Source organism: Molossus molossus, unplaced genomic scaffold, assembly GCF_014108415.1.
Source record: "Molossus molossus isolate mMolMol1 unplaced genomic scaffold, mMolMol1.p scaffold_m16_p_17, whole genome shotgun sequence".
Taxonomy (NCBI): Eukaryota; Metazoa; Chordata; class Mammalia; order Chiroptera; family Molossidae; genus Molossus; species Molossus molossus.
The window spans coordinates 12013856-12037239 of NW_023425352.1; the positions used below are offsets into that span (position 1 = coordinate 12013856).

Sequence of the window (23384 nt, forward strand, 5' to 3'; positions counted from 1 at the left end):
CATCAGTAGACAAATGGATAAAAAAGTTATGATACAGATGCACAATGAAGTACTATGCAGCTGTAAGTAAAAAAAGATCTCTTATCCTTTGAGACGACATGGATGGATTGGAAAGTATTATCCTAAGCGAAACAAGCCAAGCAGAGAAAGACAAATATCACATGATCTCACTTATTTGTGGAATATAATGAACATAACAGTCTGAGAAACAGGGTAGACCCAGAGATGTGGAAGTAGGGTACAGACTGACAACCCTCAGAAGAGGGGGTATGGGGGGAGAGATAAACCACAGAACTTATATGCATGTATGAATAACTGATGGACATGGACAACAAAGCAGAGGATGGGGTGGAGGGGTGGGGAGGAGGGTGTCAATGGGGAAAAAAAGGAGAAACATCTGTAACAAAAATAAATTAATGAAAAAATATAAAAAATAAAAATTCTTTGAATATTCTACTTGAAATACCAATTCAAAAGTCAGTCTTGGTTGCATACTTGAAATAAACTAAAAAGAACACAGAGGTTGTTTGTACAAGACTCAAAAGTAGCCCTGGCCGGTTTGGCTCAGCGGTTAGAGCGTCCGCCTGCGGTCCGGAGAGGCCCGGGTTCGGTTCCCGCTAAGGGCATGTACCTCGGTTGCAGTTTGTCCCCGGCCCTGGTTGGTCGTGCGGGTGGCAGCCACTCGATGTGTCCCTTCACATCGATGTTTCCCTCTCTCTCTCTTCTTCTCTCTCCCTCCCACTCTATCTGTACAAAAAAATGGAAAAATGTCCTCGGGTGGGGATAAAAAAATAAAAAAAAAGACTCAAAAGTAGATGGATGTAGAGAAAACCACCTATGAACCATTTGAATACCTTTTTAATAAAAACGAGTTTCTGGATGTTGCCTAAACATTTTTCCATCCACCCATTAATGATGGTGCTCTACTGAGTTTTCCCTACCAGGTCAAAACTTGTCTTACTCTCTGCCAGGCAAAGGGAGCACGACTATTTGCCTCAATCTTAACTGAAATGATTTACCAGGGTTTTAACATACAATGTTATTTCCTGTTGACTTCAATAGCAGTCTTTATGTAATAAACTATGTTGAATCATACTTAAGTTCCTAGAATAAATCCTACTTGGTCATAATTTTATACTTGTAAAATGATGTCTCAAAATTCACTTCGAATTTAACGTGTTTCAATTCATTAAATTATCTTCCCTGTAAATGTTGAAACTCTTAGTCAAATCACCTAGTGACAGTTAAGAAAAGTGAAAAACAAATAAACTTCCTGATTCCTTTTAACCCACTGACCCTAGAAAACTTTTATGACAATACTCCCTTTCCATAGTCAAAGAGTTTCAAACTGTAAGTATGTCTACTACCATGAGGCCAACTCAGGGAGAAACGATTTTCCCACCGCATCTTCAGCCTCATTATGTACTAGCAGGTTATCTTCACCAGAAAGATCACTTTAATCTTGAATCAAGGGCAATCCTAATACCACTAACCATCACAAAAACTAAAAAGCTTTCAGATTTAAAATCTGACTTCAAGCTAGATTCACAAACTGGAACGTTGAGTAACAGATCATTGTGTATGTTACAGGTGATCGGGTCTTACTCACTAGTTGCGGCCAATAGCAGCTGCACACCAGGTACTTTTGTAACATGTAGATGCCCAGTGCCTAATCTCAGAGAATCAAAGTATATAGGATTTGTTCTCCCTACAACTTTCAAAAGGGATGCCAAGGTACAGCCATGTTTGAAAATCACGGTGGGCCTCTACATCGAGCATGTAAAATATAATGAGAACTATGAAAGCATGGTTATATCCGCCAAGATTAATGTTATCCGCTGCGTAAAATTTACTATGGCAGTAAGGCTGAAGTAGTACATTTTACAGCAATGAAAAATTAGCATGAGCACAAAAATTCCTATTTGTTTAAACATGATATAACACAAGGCAATCAGCTTAAGTGTTCAGGTGCATTCCAGTAAAATATGCCATAAAAGTCCCTGGGCATTATACTAAAATAAAAGTTCTAGGGCGCTGTACTACAGAGAAAAATTAGCAACATGGCCTTTTTTTTTCTTTTCAAAACAGATCTATTTTATGGTTGGTTCATCATGCAATCATTGTATTTTATTTCCACAAAATATACTGCATAAGGAAAATAATTATTTTGGAAGGCACTTCCTAAATATAAAAAAATACTTTTCCCAGGAAAATATTCTAACATTTGATGCTGCAAAACTAAGAATAAATAAAAATTTTAGAGAGTAAATTTACTGGTAACTGACCAGAAATAATCAAATAAGATAAAATAAAAAACATTTATCCTATGTTGAATTGTATTATGTTTTTGTTGTTAGTGTTAGCACAAGGCAAAAACAAATCCTATGTTAAATCATAATGCTATTTAAAATATGTTATTTTTCCTTCAATCTGAACACCTGCTTGCAAATAAAACTGATACTTGCTTCTATCTTTCCACAGCATTAAGAAACATGATTAAACATAATGTGTCTGATGATCTGTTGCCAAAAATTAAGAATATACATTGGACCCAACCAAACAGCACGATATATACAAGTGGAAAGACTATGGCAAATTCTAGGAGTTACAAAAGCTAGATCCTACCCCCATACCTTTGGGCAACTGCCTTTCACTCTCTTCTGCTTAACATTCTGCAAATAAGTTTATTAACACCTAATTACAAGGTTATTAGAGAGATGACAGATATTAGTACACAAAGCCCTTAGCCCTTAGCCCTTAGCATAGTACCTAGCTCTCAGAAAACACTCAGTAACAAGAAATTAGAATAAAGATAATCTGGTCTCTCTCTCTCTCTCTCTCTCTCTCTCTCTGAAAATAACACCTCTAATGTTTTTTCACCTCAGTAAACTTCTTGATACGTAAAACGTAAAATACAGTAACCATGAATAATATGGAAGAAATAAATTCCCAATATGTGAGCTACAAAAATACCTCAACATTAAGTTTTCATTAAAGTAAAGAAAATGGGTGGTAGTTCCTGGAAGAATCTTCTGCAAAATTTAAAAGTCCAAAATCTCACTTAATTGATTTTTAACAATAACAATAAAATTCTACACTTCCCTAGGATTATTTTTCTTACAGGAGAAACAAATACAACGTCCATCTACCCGCAGAGAACTGAGCTTCCTGCCTCTTCCGCCCGCACGGGCCACACACCTTGCTGGCAGCCCAGCCGGGCCGAGAGCGTGAGCCGGCCTCCTTCACCCCGTCATCCGATGCCTTTTTCTGGATCTCAGGCACCGATTGAGAAGCTTCTCAAAGCCCAGACAATCCCATTTTCATCATGAATCATCACTTCAAATTTTTATTTCAAAAAGTAAATATTTAATTATTTAGGATCTAAAACTCCCAAAGACAATGAATTCTTGTTCATTACTCGCAGACACTCATAGCTTAGAGTTGGAATGCACACTTAACTTCATTACTAGAAATTTTCTTCCAAACTGATGTAGTATAAAGATCAAAGTGCTTGTTAAAGGTCACAATTTCCTTTAGATGCTATCATTTGAAATAATTTTCCAAAGTAGATTATGTGCCTTCATAGTGATTAAGAGCAAAAATATACTTCTTCCATCTACTGAATGTGTTATTCTTCAGTCTCTTATATTTTTACTTATCAAAACTATTCTTTTCTTTTTCTTTTTTTATTAATTTATTTTTGTTACAGATGTTTCTCCTTTTCCCCCCATTGACACCCTCCTCCCAATCCAAAATTATTTTTCATAGCCCCTGCAGGATGACTCAGTTGGTCAGAGCATTGTCCTATACACCAAAGGTTTCTGATTGTTTCCCGGTCAGGGCACATACCTAGGTTGTAGGTTCAATCCCCAGGCATACAGGAGGCAACCGATCAATGTTTCTCTCTTTCTCTCTCTCTTTCCTTCCCTCACTCCCACCTTTTTTCCCTCTCTCCCTTCCTCTCTTTAAACATATCCTCAGATGAGGATTTAAAGAAAATTCTTTGTAGCTTAAAATTGGTATATTACTTTACACCATCAATAAAAAGTACCCTAAAGAACTAGTAAATATATTTTAAATATGAGCCAAGTTTTACCTATACTATGATATACAGGGAAGAAATGTTTCTACTACAATAGTCCGTTGCATAGCTAAATTTGGTATTTCAATAAATATATTCATTCAATATTCAGAAATTGATAGGACTATAGATAGTATAATTAAAATTAAATAAAGGATATTAATGCACTGTATTTCTGGTTCTCTGCAAAAGAGTATTTCCATTCCTAGTTCTCAGTTTCCACTTTGTCCCCAAACCTTATTTCTTTATTTCCACTGTCTCTATATTTCTTTCTCTAATTCTATTATCTTTCTATACCAAGTAAGTATATCTGGTGAGTTTAATTTAAATGCATCTTTAATTGTCCCCACTACGTCTAAAATGCTTGCATTATTACTATTTGTAATTTACATAACTTGATGGTGCTCTATATCTATCCATCATCAAAACTAATGGTAACAGTCAAACAAAACAGACTGATGCCGTGTTCATGTAGGGGTAGAACGTATGGTAGCCTCCAAAACGAACCTTCCATCCCAGATTTCTCAGTTCCTCTGTCTCCCACCACTAATTCACCCAGTTCATGTGTTCTCCTCGCCTTGTACTCCCACTGGGCTGAATTTAGACAGAATCCCATCCATAACCTGCTGCTGATTTCTCTCTGAAATGGCATGTACACATGCTGTCTAGTAATGTGTTTGAGACTCTCTACATGGAAATTGTCTGATATTTCCTACTTCATACAATCCTAACAGATACATACCTATGTCATATGCCAGGAAATCGGCAGAAAAACATTTTGCACCGTTACTCAAGGAAGTGTCATTATGGGTATTTCCTCCAAAAATAAGCATAGCTCCATTGATAAGAACAGCTGAGTGAAGGTATCTGGCAAACCCACTTTCTTTCAAAATAGTCCTACAGGATAAAATTTAAAAATGTATTACAAAAGATAAAAAGACCTCCCTGATTTCATATATATATATATCTATAGTAAAAGGATCTAATTTGGAATTGTGAAATAACATGCTCAATTTTTAACATAAATGTCCTCTAATCTTCAATATTTAAAATATATTGGCCTCTAATCTTCATATTTTTAGAAAAATATATCCAGATTCATATACCTTAAAATGCTTTGAGGAAGCACAATACTAAACATAATTTTTAATGATTTTATAATAATTTATATTTTGAATTTTGTTTTCATTTATAAAAGAAGGAAACACGTATTCTTAAAACTAGAGGACCAATATCATCAGTTTTAAATACCAAAGTAAATAAAAAGTTAAATACAATAAATTTACTTGGAACTACATTCAGTTAAAACTACATAACTCATATGGATTCCATAATACACTTTTTAACTTTTTAAGTATAATATAATATACAGAAAAGTGCACTTATCATATGTCTAAAATTCAATGAATTCTCACAGGATTAACTCACATTTAAAATATATATATATATTACCACTATTCTGATTCTATTAGCAGAGATGTGTATTGCTGTCTTTGTACTTGACAAAATGGAATCATATAGTTTGTATTCATTTGTACATTCTGTCCTCAAGATTGTTTTTCAGATACATCCATATGTTGTATATAACTGAAAGTCACAAAGCATTTTTAAGAAACATTAAATATAAATGTTCTTTCAATTAATGAAAGTACTACTGAGAGAAAATAATACCGATATATTCTCACAATCATATTTCACCTGAATGAACTGATATATAATAAAGGTGCATGACAATATAAGTCAATGCTTTATAAACACCCTAAATAAATCCCTGATACAAAAAATTGGAATGTGAACACAGTATGTACAGTATGGTTTTAGTAGTTATATATAGTATCCCAAAAACCATAGGTTATAATACCAATTAATGGTTAAAGAATATGGTGCTGACTTCCAAAATGGCAATATAAGAAGTTCAACAAACATTCCCCCCATGGCAAAAAGTATAATTGGTCAAAATTATAAAAAACAAAAACAAAACCATTTAGAGTTCAAAAATTATTTACTAGGAGCACCCATAAATATTTACTCAAGAATATCTACTAAATTTTAATAAGAACAGCAATAGTCCAATATATCTAAACCCATTACAGGCTCCCATTCTTCCCCTGATATCACCCAACACACACCAAGTTCAGTAACACAATTCACCCCAAGTAGGCACATAAAGCCAAGAACAGAGAACTTCTTCATCCCTCAGCTCCCCTAGTCCAGGCCACTGAAATCTAACCAGGAGCAGAAGATGGCCAATACTTATGCCCCCAACTCGGGGACAGAAATTCTATTCACGGAGAAACAGGAGAGGTCTGAGTGCTTCCTCTCTAACCCACAGGGTGGAAGTAAACACCAGGCCCAGCAGACCAGGAACTAAAGGGCCAAACCATCTTCACCCCATCTCACTCACAGGGAAGAGGTTCCTTGCCGAAAGAGGCAAGCTGAGAAGAGCAAAGGCTGCCACCCTGGTCCCGTGCCCTGCACAGAAAGTGGTGGTGTCACTCCGAGAAGAACAGGCTAAGGATGCCACCTACAATTTCCATTTCTGGCGGAGAGCTCTTCCAGGAGAACCGACTTGACCTGGAACAGAGGGTGGGAAACCGCAAGCCTTGGGAACTCTCAAAAGCAATGGAAGTTTTGGTTGTGAGCAATTAAGAGATAGCTGGTAGCTCCAGGAGAGCAACAGCCCTGGGCGGGGAAAATTCACCAGAAAGAACCTGGGAGAAAACAGCTTATGAGAGCCCAACAGGGACTGAAATGGAATTCAAACAGACTGTGAAACAATTTATGCCCCAAAGCATTGTTGAAAACAATAGAGCAATCATTCAGCAATTAGTGGAGGCTGCCAGGTGGATGTGATACAAACCAAGGCAAACAGCTTAACAGAGAGGCCAGAGGAACTCCACAGAGCCCTGCTAAAGTTACAGCCACCCCAGGGTGACTATGTGCACCCCCAGGTTGCATCCTCTGAGGAGCAACATTGGAAGATGCCTTTGGAAGAGGAGGGAAGAGACTTTGCTAAGAGTTCAGCCAGGTCACTAAAAAAAAAAAAGTACAACAGCCCCTCCCCAGAGGGTGTATGTGTGTCAGTATCTATAGTTGCTACAATATATTATCTAAAATGTCTAGTTTTCACAGTAAATTATAACATGCAACAAAGTAGGAAAATGTGACCCATATACAGAAAGAGAGAGAACAGAACTGCCCTTGAGTACCCAGATGTTGGATAAGCAAAAAAAAGACTTCAAAGCAACTATTATAAATGTTAGAAATGTTACAAATACATTCACAAACTTAAAGAAAACGTCTGTCTGACAAGACACCAAAGGAAGTTGTTCAGTTTTCAATTATTCCAATCCACAGTGCTGACAAAGGCAATTATGTAATTATAAAACAAGGTATGAATGCATATTTCTTCCCCTTTTCTTTCCTAAAACATCTGTACTAGGAAAAGCAACTGTGATAAAATAGTACATATATAATTGGACTGTCGGACTTCCACCACATTGAAATGTAATATACCAGAGGTGGGCAAAAGTAGGTTTACAGTTGTGATGATATTCTTTGAATTACTAAAGCTATTGTAGCCTGGCTGGTGTGGCTCCGTGGTTCAGCATCGACCCATGCACCAAGAGGTCACCAGTTTGATTCCCAGTCAGGGCACATGCCCAGGTTGTGGGCCAAATCCCCAGTGAGGGGCATGCAGGAGGCGGCCAATGGATGTTCTCTCATCGATGTTTCTACCTCTCTCTCCCTCTCCCTTCCTCTCTCTCTAAAATCAATAAAGGAAAAAAATTGTTTCAGCTATTGTAATAATCATAACCTGTATATCGTTCCATACCAACAACTGTAAACCTACTTTAGCCCACCCCTGTGTTTAGCAATAGGAGCACAAGGGGTCGATGAAAGCAAAGCTCGGTTAAAGTAAGGAAATTATGCCAAATATTAACTCAAATCAAGAAAAACAAATGATAAAATGAGTCCACAAAAATATTCAATAACAAGTTTGACCAAACATATATTTGCTCTCCTTTCTACTCTGTCTCCTTAAAGACTTAAAATTATATAAACTAATAAGTATAAAAATATATTGCTGAATTTGCAATATAGATAGATGTCTTATATGTGTATATGATTATAATATCATGAGAAAAGAGGGAAGAGAAATAAGCTATATAAGAGTAATGTTTCTCTATTTCACTGAAATCAAGTTAGTATAAATCTGAAGTATATTCTAAATTATGATTATATGCTGAGCCCTAAAACAAATGCTAAGAAAGTAACTAAAATAATTGTATTTTAAAATATTAAAGGTATAAATATTTTACTAGAAAACATTTACTTAACTCAAGAAAAAGCAATAAAAAAGAAAAAAGTAACAAAAAAATACAAAATATTTAAAAACGGTAAAACAGACCTGGCTGGGTGGCTCAGTTGGTCGAGTATCATCCTGTGCACCAAAAGGTCACAGGTTTGATCCCCAGTCAGCACACATACCCAGGCTGCAGGTTTTATCCCTGGTTGGGTGCATATGGGAAGCAACAGGTCAATGTTTCTCTCTCTTCTCTCTCCCTCTCTCTCTCTTTCTCCTATCCTCCCTTCCTCTTTCTCTAAAATCAATAAAAATATATTTTAAATAAGTAAAGTAGCAGATATAAATTCAACTATATTGAAAATAACATTAAATTGGAGATATTAAATACATAAAAATAGAACAAAGAAAACAAAAATTAAACAGAAAATAATATATTATAGACTAGAAAATCATAAAACCAAAAATTTCTTTCTTTGAAAAGATAAAAAACTGACAAACTCTTAACTATACTGACAAAAACACACACACACACACACACCAAAAAAACCCTCAAATTATTAAAATAAAAAATGAAAGAAGGAACATAACTTTCCATCATAGAGAAATATAACAGATTATTATGCAACACTAAACTGTAAGCCTTATAAAATTTACAAACAGTAGTATGGAATGAACAAAATCCAAGAAAGATATAAACTACCCAAACTGACACAAGAAAAAACAGAAAATCTGGATAGACCTAAAACAAAGAGATTTAATTCGAAAGTTTAAACTTTCCTCAAAGAAAAGTGAGGTCTAGATGGCTTCACTGGTAAATTTTACCAAATATTAAAGATGATTACTATTAAGTCTTAACAAACTCTTCAAAAATAAAAAATAGAATGGGACACAACTCAACTCATTCTATGAGGACGACATAACTCTGATACCTAAACCAGACAATGTATCACAAGAAAAGAACACTGTATACTAATATCTTTTTAAATAAAAATAGACATAAAAATCCTCAACAAAATATTAGAAAACAGAAACCAACAATATATAAAAAGGACCATATGCCATGACCAAGTTGAATTTATACTAGGAATGCATGGTTGGATTAATATCTGAAAATCAATTGATGCAATGAAAGAAAAAACAAAATGATCATTCCAATGGATGCAGAAAAAGCTTGAAAATATCCAGCACCCTTTCCGAATAAGAACCACCCAACAAAATAGTTACAAAAGAGAACTTCTTTAATCTGACAAAGGCTGGATGGTGTCCCACCGAAAAGGTGTATCTGGGTACAAACAATCAGAGGTTAATTTAAAAAGCATACACAAACAACTGATATGATAAAATGGGCAGATGACTTGAGCAGAATGTCAAAGAAGAGAGAAATATGACCACTCGAAGGTCATTTCTCCCATTCACACAACCCACTCTGAGATCCTCTAACCCAGCTATTCTGGCTCCCTTCTATCCCAAAGGGTACGCATATTCCCATGTCAACCAAGGCTCTTCCTTGGCTTTCCCCCTGCCCAGAACACCTGTCCTCAGATACTGGCATGGCCCATTCTCTCATCTCGCTCTATGTTCACTCAAATGTCTTCTCGGATCACCCTGTTTAAATGTAACAGCCTGAAACTCCCTGTCCTCTCCCCATGCTTTCCTTTCTCCATAGCTCTTATCATTTAAAATACATTATACTTATTTCCATTTGTCTGCCTCTCCTTATTAAAATATATGTCCAAAACATAAAGGTGATGTTTAAACAGCTCCCTAAGGACAGTGTGCAATGTTAAACAATACATGCAAAAATCAAATTCTGACAAACTAAATTAATTATTTGTTTGCAAATACAGATAGAAGGTTGAAACACCTATAATGAAAAGCAATGAAACAATTAATACAATATCGATATGATTGCCTCTTTGGGGGATAATGAAGGGAGAGCCGACATGGAGGCACATGAGGGCTTCCCGGGTATTGTAACGTCCTCTTTCTTGGCTTAGGTAGATAGGGTGTTAACGTCATTATTGTTCTGAAACTATATTTGTATGCTTACATATATCTTTTGTCCACATGCAAATTTTTACTATGAGAAATTTTCAAGTAGATAACACAGTAAAATCTGATCAAATTTCATTCAAGTGGTAAGCAACAACTAATTCTCTCATTTTGCTTTTATTCAAATAATACTTGTTTCTCTTATCCACTCACTTTGTGGTTTTTTTTTTTAATCCTCACCCGAGAATATTTTTCCATTTATCTTCAGATAGAGTGGGAAGGAGAGAGAGAGAGAGACATCGATTGGTTGCCTCCCACTTGACCCTGACCAGGCCGGGGACCGAACCGCAATGGACGGCAACCAAGGTACGTGCCCTTGACCAGAATTGAACCCCTGACTCTTTGGTCTGCAGGCCGACACTAACCGCTGAGCCAAACGAGCCAGGGCTCCATTCACTTTTATTAACACCTCTCCTTGAGCATTGCTGTGCCTATTATTACTACTGTGAACTGTGCAGCCTCTATCACACAGAAGTAGTTATCTTTTCCTTTGTGGAAAAATTGTATAATCTATGCAAAACTATGTTAAGAAGATCGGCAGTGCCTTAGTCACTACACCACAATTCTTCTTTTTATCATAGCAAAAAGTCGATTAAAAAAATATCAGAAATATTAAAATAGGAAATAAAATGCCATGTATACATTACATACAACAAAAATGTAAAATTAACAAAATCATCTAAAGAAGTCTTCATTTTTTTTTTCATCTTTCTTTCTTCAAATAAAGTAAAAACTAGAATATATGTTGGAAAGTGAAGGGGGTATTTTCTACAATTTGGTAGAAAACTCTATTTCATTTCACATAAAGGATTTCATGCTAAAAGTTTCAAAGAATGTGTAGTGTTTTAAAACAACAAAGAAATCATGTCCCAGGTTAATCAATAAATTAAAAAACTAATAATATTTCAAACATAGAGAGAAAATTATGGTTATGAATAGGCAAGTCACTAAAAAGGAAACACACGTGGCAAATAAACACATAAAAATACACTTACAATAGTAATCAGGGCATGTATATTCAAATATCAATAAGATATCATTCACACCCATTGCTCTGACAAAAAGAAAATACCCTCACAGTTACCAAGTGTTTCTAGGGATATGAAGAAACAGGGACACTCATGCCCTGCTGATAGAAATATACATTACCACCGTCACTTGAAGAACAATTAGGCAACACGCAATAAATTTGGGGATATGAATATTTTACTTTTAAGTATATACCCTAGAGAAACTCTTGCATTTGTGCATTAAGAAGACCAATACAAGATGTACCATGTAGCATTTTTATAACAACAAAAAAGAAAAATCTAGCTAAATGTCAAAAGCCTTGTATTTTACAGGCAATGAGATAATAAAACTGAAGAAACATTTTTAAATTTTACAAATGACAATAAAATGAGTGCAAAGAAGAACAAATCCCAAGACAGATAACAATCCTAAAGTTTCATAGGCAAAATTTCCTGTCTGAATTAAATATAATGTCCGCACTGATAAATACCAGTAATGCTTATAGAACACGTGTATCTACAGGGTCAGGAACCACTTTAAAGTCAGTCATTTACAGTCATTTGCAGTCATGATGGCTACATAGAAATCTTGTATCTTTGCTACATAACAGAATATCATTAGTTGAAATAAAAGATGGGAAAAGGCCAAGAATGTCTCCCTGAAGATATTTGATAAATACCACTATTATATAAATATAAAATATAACTGACAAATTCTCTCAACATACATCTGACTCAGCTACTCACCAAGTCTTAGTGTTAACTTCATACTTATAAAGATCATCGACTAATCCATATTTGTTGCCTGGTAATGCTTTGTAGCCTCCATGAACATAAATGGACTTTGTTATTTCATCATACACACTTGTATGACCATATCCACCTTGAACAATAGCTCCTTTAGTTTCTGAAACAAGCCAAGTGTTTGATGCTGTAAGAGAAAGAAGATAAGCCATGAACTTCAAATAGTATTTAAAAATATAACTAACAATCAACAAATCATCAAACAACAAGTGTTGGTGAGGGTGTGGAGAAAAGGGGACTCTAATACACTGCTGGTGGGAATGCAGACTGGTGCAGCCACTATGGAAAACAATATGGTGCTACCTCAAAAAATTAAAAATTGAACTTCCATTTGACCAGTGATCCCACTGCTGGGAATATACCCTAAGAAGCCTGAAACACCAATCAGGAAGAATATATGTACCCCCATGTACATAGCAGCACTATTTACAATAGCTAAGATCTGGAAACAGCCCAAGTGTCCACCAGTAGACGAATGGATAAAAAAGCTGTGGTACATATACACAATGGAGTACTATGCAGCGGTAAGAAAGAAAGATCTCTTATTCTTTGAGACGACATGAAGGGACCTGGAAAGTATTATCCTAAGTGAAAGAAGCCAAGCAGAAAAAGACAAATACCACATGATCTCACTTATATACGGAATATAATGAACATAACAGTCTGAGGAATACAGTAGACCCAGACACATGGAAGTAGGGCACAGACTGACATCCCTCAGAAGAGGGGATGGGGGGAATGGGGGGGTGGGAAGAGATAAACCACAGAACTTATATGCATGTATGCATGACCAATGGACATGGACAACTAAGCCGGGGACGGGGCGGAGGTGGGGTGTGGTGGGGGGTGCCAATGGGGTAAAAAGGTAAAATATCTGTAACAAAAAAATAAATAAAAATTCATAAAAAAAATAAAAATAAAAATAAAAATCCACACACAAAAAAAATAATAATAAAATAAAAAAATAAAAATATAACTAATATATCATCAAACTACCAAGTTAATTCTAACACCACATTTTTATGAATATGGTATACCTGATATTCATTTAATCAAGAAACAATGATTAAATCTGAGCTAGTTACTATGTTAGATACCAGGGGTTCAAGTTAAGTAAGATTGGTCTTTCTGTAGATTAAACTCTGAAATATTGAAAATGCCAAATTTGTGTGTGCAAAAGGAAAAGGAGAACTGTATTCTCACATACATTTCTATATTTGTATATAATTCTGAAAAAAACTGTAATAAACAGTTTATGAGCGCCTACTATGTAACAGGCTCTGAGTCACTGATATTACAAAGACAAAAAATTATATGATCTCTACCCTTAACAATTTTAGCACTATGCTGGTCCTTTATCACTTCAAACAGATATGTAACGATAAAAGAAGGAATCTTGGAGCATCAGAAATGATCGATAAATAGAGCAGAGAAAATGAGTATACACTATTGGATTTCTAAATCATATTTGATGAAAAAACCAAACAAAAATTATAACATCATCTGATACTCAAGACAATGATATTAAAAAGTGGGAAGGTGAGGGGATCTAAATGAAGGCAAGGCTTCCATACTTGACGTGATGTTTCTAAATGTTGATACTACGAGATTATAGTTAGCTACATATGTGTAATTTTATGTCCAGAGCAACCTCTGAGAAAACTATACAAAGAGATACAATCAAGAATATTATAAGTACATGAAGATGAAGTTCTAAAAGTTGTTCAAGAAGCAAGGAAACAGAAACAGAGGCGCGCGCGCACACACGCATGAAATAAAACAAATGATGTAACAGCAGACTTAGGCACTAAAATATCACAGTTACTTTAAATGTAAATGGTCCAATTAAATAACATTCTTGAAAAATATTAAAGAAATGGAAAACAGATCTGTGATTGTCCAGGGTTAGGGATGAGAGAGAAGTGAGGTAGGAGGGAAGTAGGTGTTGTTTAAAAGAACAATATGAAGGATCCTTGTGGTGACAGAACTATTTTGTATCTTGACTATATGTTGATAGATATGTGAAACAACATGCAAAACGTTGCACAGAACTAAACACGTACATACATGCACACACAAGTGAAACGGGAGAAATCTGAATACAGTCAACAGGTTGTATCACTGTAAGTATCTAGAGTGTGATATACTATATACTTGCAAGATGTTACCACCAAAGAAAACTGCCTAAAGGGTACACAGGATCACAGTGGTATTTCTTACAAGTGTATACAAATTATCTCAAAATTCAAAGTTTAATTTAGAAATATATATTCACCTTACTAGTAATGGAAAGTTCATCATGAAATATGTATTTCACTCAACTATTTCTGAAAAATTAAAAAAATTAAAAGTGTAGGTTAAGCTATGACTCAGGTCTAACACCGAAGTGTATATTCTTAAATGCAGCAGCAGTATTTCTCAAGGTTTGGTCACTAGCAGTTTAGTCAAGGAAGCCACAGGTGACATGGTAGTTTCAGATGAAAAAGGAAGGAAGTAATTTGTTCAGATACAGGTGTTATACTTAAAATATAAAATTGATTATGATTCACATTCTCATTACATTTTTATTACTTTTGCATTTGTAAATGTGGACATTCTACAAGGAATCATTTTGGCTCAGTAAACAATCCAGGTTTAAGTATCAACATTTTTTTTGTCAATTCCTAGGATGATGGCAAAGAGGTTGTTCTTCACACATGACCACTGACCCATTAAAGGGAGAGCTAACTAAATCCTTAGATACCAGAATTATGATCAAAAGCAATGATGAGCTGAACTATTTTAACAATAAAGCTCAAGCTTTTCACTGATGTTGCAACATTAAACAGACAAGCAGTAAGAATTTATCTAAAAAGCAAAAACTAAAGTCTAAGGAAGAAGTTTGGCTTTTTGTTTTTTTTAGCTACAAGTCAACATAATATTAGGATGAAATATAAATTTAGGTTGCATTAAAAATATTAATAAAAGTGTCAATTCTAGAACACGGGAAAGTTATGGTGCCACATTAGGTAACACACCATGCTCTATTAAGCTAAATTAAGTTTGAATGGGTCATTACAAAGGACAGTTTGTCCAGAGAGGGTGATAAAGGTGGCAATGTCTATTTTAAACTTATACAATCCTTTTACTAGCTGAGTGATCAAAGGCCAGCTGTCTGAGACATCGGAACCTCAGTTCCCTCATCTGTCAAATGGGATAAAAAGAACATATATTCACATGTTCGCTTTGAGGAGTTAATACGTGAAAAGTGCTTATAATACCACCTAGCACAGAGGAAGGCTTCAATAAACATTAGTGGCTGCTATTATTATTGCTATTTTTTTAATTTATTTTTTTTAGAAAATATCCTTTACATCACTAACATCTATGTTAATATAAGGTATTATCCATAAGATATAAATAAAAACCTTGTTATGTGAAGACTGAAGGAACTAGGGATGCTTATCTAAAAAATAGGAAATGAATAAAGAATGACATACTATCTCAAAATATTTGTAGGGCAAGTATGTGAAAGGGTGATTAAATTTCACTGGTAGAGTTCTATATAGTCATGAAAAAAACAAAAAACCAAGCACAAATGACAACGGCATATTTCTTTTAAACATAAATTCTTACATTTTAAATATATAAAACAATAGGCCGGCTGCCTGACCAGAGTCCGATAGCTCCATCACTGTAAGAACGTGAAGCAGAGACAGAAAGACCAGAATTTTCCACACCCTCAATGCACATTTACTAAAACTTTTTAATATAACTCATGCATATTTTCATATATATATATGGCTATAAAGTTTTAAAAGCATATGATTTAAGAAATTCATTTACCAAAACTAAAGTCTTTGTGGTGTTTTCTAAAACACTGAGAACATATAAAAGTGTATGCAATCTTAGCAGCCTCTGTCCCAAAGATGCAGCAATTTATTAGAACATTTTCCTTATCACACTGAAATTGTTTCACTTTTCCTAATAAGTCCTGTAGAGTTCTTTACAAATAAAATGCCACAACAAATGCCAAGCCTAATTTACACACAACAGAAGTTCGTGTATGATTCCTATGATTAGATTAGTTCTAAAGGGGAGATTTCTTCTATTAAAAATTCCTAATTCCCACCACCCAATACACCTGTTCTGTAGATTTACTTTTTCAGACCCCAGTTTACTGGACAGCAAAGTTTCATTTACATTTGAAATTCACCACAGAAATTTTTTTTTAAATCCTTACCTGAGGATATTTTTCCACTTATCCTCAGATGGAGTGGGAAGAAGGAAGGGAGAGAGAGAGAGAGAAACAAACATCGACACGAGAGAGACACATCAACTGGTTGCCTCCTGCACAAATCCAACCAGGGTGTGCCCCTGACATGAACCAAACTTGTGACACTTTAGTCCATGGGCCATTGATCTAACCATTGAGCAAAACCGGCCAGGGCCAAATTTTGAAAAATATATAATGTTAAGAATTGAAGTGAATCACATAGTATCATGACACTTACAGAAGGGGGGGGGGGAGGCATATATAATGGTTTTCAAATCTAAAGAAAAAATGTTAACATAAAATGACATTAATGATGGCTTCCCAACTACACCTCCCAAATTCTGAAAGCATGAAAAATTCTAAAGCAAAACATTAATATTATACTAACCTTGAGACTCACATTGAAGTTCTTAGAAAGTTTATGAGGTATTGCTAACTTAAAGTGAAATAAATTTCCCTGGGGACTAACCCAGAGAGCTTTATGGTCTAAGTTAGTAAAACCATCCAATAATTCCCCTCTGAGATTTATAGATTCCCTAAAAGCCGTAACTCAGAGTATAGCAGAAAGGACAAACTGATGTTTCTTTTACCGCCACAGCAAGTTCATGGGAATTCTTATAATTTCAGTTCAAATATATTTCCTATACAATCAAATATAAAAAACATACATCTATTTCTTCTAATCTATTTTTAGCACTTTATTTGAAAATAATTTCAAAGGTACAATCAAGTTGCAAGAGTCGTCAAAGGGCTCCCATATATACCCATTATACAGATTCACTCATTATTAACATTTTGTCCCATTTGTTTCATCATTAGTTCTCTCTATCTCTCTCTCTCTCACACACACACACACACACACGTAGACACACAAAGTAAGTGTATACATCATTCCTATGACTGATACATATTTTAGTGTATGCTTTAAAAACAAAGACTTTCTTTTTATGTAGCCATATTACAGTTATCATCAGCAAGAAAACTTCACATTTATACAATGCTTTAACACATACATATTTCAACTTGTGAATTAAGTCAATAATGCTCTTCATTGCGTTTTGTTGTCCAGTACAGAATTCAGTCTGGGGTCACCTAGCAGTGGTCCTCAACCTTCCTGATGCCGCGACCCTTTCATACAGCTCCTCATGTCGTGGTGACCCCCAACCATAAAATTATTTTCGTTGCTACTTCATAACTGCAATTTTCCTACTGTTATGTCTTCGGCGACCCCTGTGAAAGGGTCGCTCAACCCCCAAAGGGGTCGCGACCCACAGGCTGAGAATCGCTGAATAGCATTCAGTGGCCATGTTTCTTAGGCCTCCTTTAATCTGAAACACTGTTTCAGCTTTTCTGTTTCCTGTGACACTGGCATTTTTGAAGAATAAAGCATTCCCTGCTTTTAAAACAAATGGTCCCTCCTCTGAAGTCTGTGTGATCAGATTTGGGTATGCATTCCCACTCGGAATACTATAAGCCAGGATTTGGCCACCTAAGTCCAAGGGCCAAATCTAGCCTACTGCTCATTTCTGCACATAAAGATGTATTGGCACATGGGCACATTCATTCACGTACATATTATCTATGGCTTGCTTTCAAATTTCAATGGCAGAATTGAGTAGAAGAAACAGAGACAGGATGATCTACAAAACCTAAAATATTTACTATCTGGACTTTTTTAGAGAGAGTTTGCCAACCTTGCTATAAGGGACTGTTTCAGCAGCATCATACCCAGAGGCACACGATGATGTCCAATTTCCCATGGTTCATGATGTGAATTTTGATCACCCAGACAAGGTACTGACTGATTCCTTCACTATGTAGTTACCATTTTTCCCCTGCACCCTATAAACAATCTGTGGGGAAGACACTTAGATACCACGCACATCTCATCAAAAATTCATCCCACCCCCATAGATTTCACATCCACTGATGATTCCTTCCCAAACCAATTTTTACTATGACATTTTAACTCCAACAATGCCAGTCAATACCCTGTGTGAGAAAGAGAATTCCCCTCTCCTCTATTCACGTCTGTCGGTCTGTCCATCATCAGTGTAAGCTCAAGGGTTCTATATTTTCACCAGCTTATAAGTTATTACTTTCCTAAATTATTTTGCTGCTCAAATCATCCCGGACTTGACCAATGGGACCCTCCAAGCTGACTCCTGTGTTTTCGTGACAGGGGTCATCATTTTCTTGAGCATTTCCTTATCTTGATAGAACAAGATGTACAACAGGCTCATCTTTGCTTTCCCTGCCTCAGCCCTACGATCAGCCACTCCTCCAAGGAGCCCTGCTTGGTTCTCTTGGGAATGTTTTCAGAAATTAGATAAGGGAATATTGGTGGTTAGTGTGGTCATTAGCTTCTAGGCTCTTTCAGAAGAATCTACATCTATAGTTATCTATAGTTATCTGTCTATTTATCTTATCATAAGCTCACACCAATACCTCCAATTCCAATCCATTCAGGCAGGATTCCTCCTTGCCTTCCCCAATTCATATTCGTATCTTCTGTCTTCCACACTGAGAACTTCAATTCCCCACAAGAGCAAAACATTGACTCATTTTTCAGTCTAACAATACACCTAAAAGAATTTCAGAATTGCATCTCTAAAACCTTCAAAAAATAAACCTAAAAGTCTTGTTAGCATTTCTTCCCACATCCACACCTAGATGCAGGGCATACTGTCAAACACTGTGTGAAAAAGCCACGTGGATTTGTTCTTTGGCTCCCCTTTCAGAATGACTGTGTTATTCATCTGAAACATGGATGGGTCCAATAAATCCATCTAATAACTACAGACAGAATAGTCTACATTTTGTAATTATGTAAATGTTCTCATTGTTCTTTTGAAGACATCTAAGAATGAAACTTACAAAATAATAGTCTTCACAGATAGTTAGGCCTGCTTAAAAAAAGAAAAAGAAAAACTAAAACTGGATCTAATATGTAACCTTACAGAATGCCGAGAGTTACGCGGCTTACCTTCTTCCATTTTTAGTTGTCTTCTTTCTACTTGGACCAAACACATAACATTTGCATACTAGTCGTCTACTAACATCTCCACCCTTGCTTTAGTCTTAGCTCTAAAATTAAATACATGAAATGTTTCCGTCAGTCTTTTACCTGAAGTGTTCCCATTCGTCTCTGCATTAGGTGAAGCTTATTCTCTACAAGGGAGGGTTGGCAAATTACAGCCCACAGACAAAATCCAGCCCACCCAGTGCTCTGTGAAATACAGCCACACTCATTCATTTATGTATTTTATATGGCCACCTGTGGACAGCTTCAATGACAGAATTGAGTGGTGACAACAGATAGTGTGTAGCACATAGAGCCTAAATTATTTATTATCTAGACTTTTACCAAAAAAATGTCTGCACATTTCTACTCGAGTAGATTTCTCAAGTAAGGCTACATCTATACAGAATTATTGGAGTTTGGGCAGCTCAAACTGTGTTTTCTATAGCCTTGACACTTGAAGGACAGTTTGGCAAGATATAAAACCCTTAGCCTATCCTTGCTTTCCTTCAGTTTCTTGAAAAATGTGTTCCGTGTTTGCCTGGATTTTTATGTTGCTTTTGAGAGATCTGATACTAATCTAATCTCTCGGCCTTATCAATATTTCATCTTACTTCCTGAACAACCTGAAGATTTTTTCTTCACCTTTTAAAATACAATATTTTTATCAAGATTTCCCAAAATTGCTTTTGTGGGTGAATTTTGACAGGTACGCAACCCAACAGCTCATAAATAGGAGAATGCATAAGTGAGTTGTGGTACAGTCATACAATGAAAGGCAGTAATGCAAAGGAGTTAATTGTGATAATTCTTAACAACAGGAATGAACCTTGGTAAAAGAGTGAATGAAATAAAAGAAAGCCTCTGATATCTGCACGAAACATTATTTCCATTTTAAAAATTCAAAAACAAGTAAATAACACAATATGTCATGTAAGTACACATGAATATGTGGTGAAGCTATTTTTTAAAACAAATACAAATAAGATCTTCTGGATTTCAGAAGAGTGGAGAGGCAGAAAACCTTTTTAAAAATAATACATTAATATGCATCATAGAGATAAAATTAAAGGAATACAACAAATGGTTATGCTTTTTAAAATAAATATGCTCTCATCAAATACACTTTGGAAGTGGTTTTGTTAGTCAGATATCACTACTTCTATGTTGATGACATAATAACCAAATAAAGTTGAGTTAAACATAATTATAAAGAGAAAAATTTTAAATAATATCCAACAAATGGCTACGTTTTTTAATAAGTAGACAGTAATGTATTGGTAAACAAAAGTGCTATTTATTGACAAAATGGCAATAGCTAATGCTCTTAAAAAATGTTGAGCAAATATATTAATCTTGAAGATCAAGAGAAGATAAATGTTATAGATGACCACATAGTATTAAAATTTAAAAGATCAGAAATAATAGTATTAGAAAAGAAATGCTGCTGAAGACCCTATTCCTACCTACACAAATAATTATCGCGCATTTAATACACGCACTTTACTAGAAAGTTCACATACAAAGAGAGACACGGCAGTATCTGTGCCCTAAACTTAACTTCTTAGAAAAAGAATATAAATACAAAAAAGAATACCTATCAAAAAGCAGTACATGTTTCATAGTCATTTATAAACACAAAATACAGAATCTAGAGAAAAATTAAACCGCTTCCAGAAAATGAAAAAGGCAGAAAATACAGTTGTAGAATAACAAGTCTTTTCATGATTATACAATTATAGACCCTACCTCCACTTTGTTACTAAAACAAAAGTTTATGGAGCCTTTACTGCAAGATGATCTTTACATTATGCATTTTCCTGAATTTCCCCATAATTTTGTATATGAAGCTTGTTAATTACTGTCACTTCTAAGCACCTGATAACCATGTTTCACTTGTGGAAGTTATACGCTAGGGTATCTGCAGGAAAAATTCCTCGGCCATACCTATTAGTGTGTTCCACACAAGCTACTTCTTGGAGCACTCTGTTGTTATTTACACACATTTCCATATACAGTTGAGCCTTGAACAACATGGGCTTATGGGCGCCAATCCTTCACACGACTGAAAATCTGCATATAACTTTTAATTAATTAACTAATTTTTTATTACAGATGTCTCTCCTTTTTCCCCCATTGACACCCTGCTCCCCACTCCCACCACTCCCCTCCCCCACACTACTGTCTGTGTCCATTGGTTATACATATATAAATACAAGTGCTCTGGTTTCTCTCTCCCCCCCAACCCCTCCCACCCCCTTCTCTCTGAGGTTTGTCTGTTCCCTACTTCTATGTCTCTGGATCTGTTCTGTTCATCAGCTTATTTTGTTATTATATTCCACAAATAAGTGAAATCATGTATTTCTACTTGTATTTCTCCTATTGGCTTGTTTTACTTAGCATGATACTCTCCAGGTCCCTCCATGTCGTCTCAAAGGGTAAGAGATCTTTCTTTCTTACAGCTGCATAGTACTCCATTGTGTACATGTACCACAGCTTTTTACCCACTCATCTACTGATGGACACTTGAGCTGTTTCCGGATGTTAGGTATTATAAGTAGCGCTGCTATGAACATAGGGGTGCATATATTCTTTCTGATTGGTGTTTCAGACCTCTTAGGATCTATTCCTAGAAATGGAATCACTGGATCAAGTGGTACCTCAACTTTTCATTTTTTGAGGAAACATTCTGGAAACATAGCCCACAGGACTCATCAACTAACTACAAATCTTATAATTAAAAAAGAAACTTTCCAAGATTATATGTTGATTGAAATGCTGAGTAATTAAGTTCCATTAGCACTCTGGTAGTTGACTTTATTAATGGACCATAGTTTAAAGGCTGCCTTCTCTTGCCTGCACTACTTCTTTACTGTCCTAACGGTGTTACCTGCACTTTCCCAAATAACATCCTCTCACTTGGTCTGCTTCTGCGAAAATGCTTTCAAAGGACCCGATCTTCCTGGCCAGTCGCTGCTATACTTTACTCCCCTTTGCAAGCAGTGTCCTTACACGAGCTGTTCAAGCCACCCCTCTCAATCCCTTTAAGTCCAATCGAGGCAGGCTTTCACCCAAGCGCCACAACACCTGTTCTTGCACAGGTCACGATGAGCTGCACAGTCCTGAATTCAGGTCCACCCCTAGTAGTCCTTTCGTGACCTACCAGAGCAGCACCTGGCAGAGGTGATGACTCTGTTCAACATCTTTCTTCACTTGGCTTCTAGTTCACCACACTTTTTTGCTTATTTCCTTCTCTTCCCTACCTCTTACCATTGGAACACCCTGGAGCTCGGTCCTTTTTTCTTTTTATCGACATATATTTCCCTAGTGACGTGATCCAGTCACATGGCTTTAAATGCTATCTGTACACCCAAAACTCCCAACTTTACATCTGCAGCCCCAATCTCTCTCTCTCCAGAACTCCAAACTCATGCATCTAACTGCCTACTTGACATTTTGACTGAAATGTCTCATGACTATCTCACACATCAACATCAAACTGAAATCTTGACCTTCCAACACCCTTTACCTCAGACCTGCTTCAGAATCTGCTACATGCTAGTTGATGGCGACTTCATCTTTCTCGTTGCTCAGGCAAAAACACTGCAGTCATCCTGGACTCCTCTCTTTTATCTCAGACTCTACATCCCAACCCTCAGCAAATACCAGTGCTTTTACTTGAAAAACATGTAGAACATATAGTATCACATGATCTCACTTATTTGTGGACTATAATGAACAAAATAAGCTGATGAACAAAACAGACCCAGAGACACAGAAGTAGGGTTCAGACTCACAAACTTCAGAAGAGGGGGGCTGGAGGGAGGGAAGAGATAAACCATAGAACTTAT

The 23384-nt window shown here is 35.9% G+C and overlaps 1 protein-coding gene across 1 annotated transcript in view; it reads right to left on the minus strand.

Moving 5' to 3' along the window:
* ATRNL1 (attractin like 1) overlaps nucleotides 1-23384 on the minus strand; it is a 545834-nt gene that overhangs the window by 465310 nt on the left and 57140 nt on the right. Inside the window, exons 9-10 of the mRNA XM_036265661.1 lie at nucleotides 12200-12383; nucleotides 4824-4978 (exon numbers count right to left, since the gene is read on the minus strand). Coding sequence (XP_036121554.1) covers nucleotides 4824-4978; nucleotides 12200-12383 — 339 coding nt within the window. The remainder of the gene's footprint in view (nucleotides 1-4823; nucleotides 4979-12199; nucleotides 12384-23384) is intronic.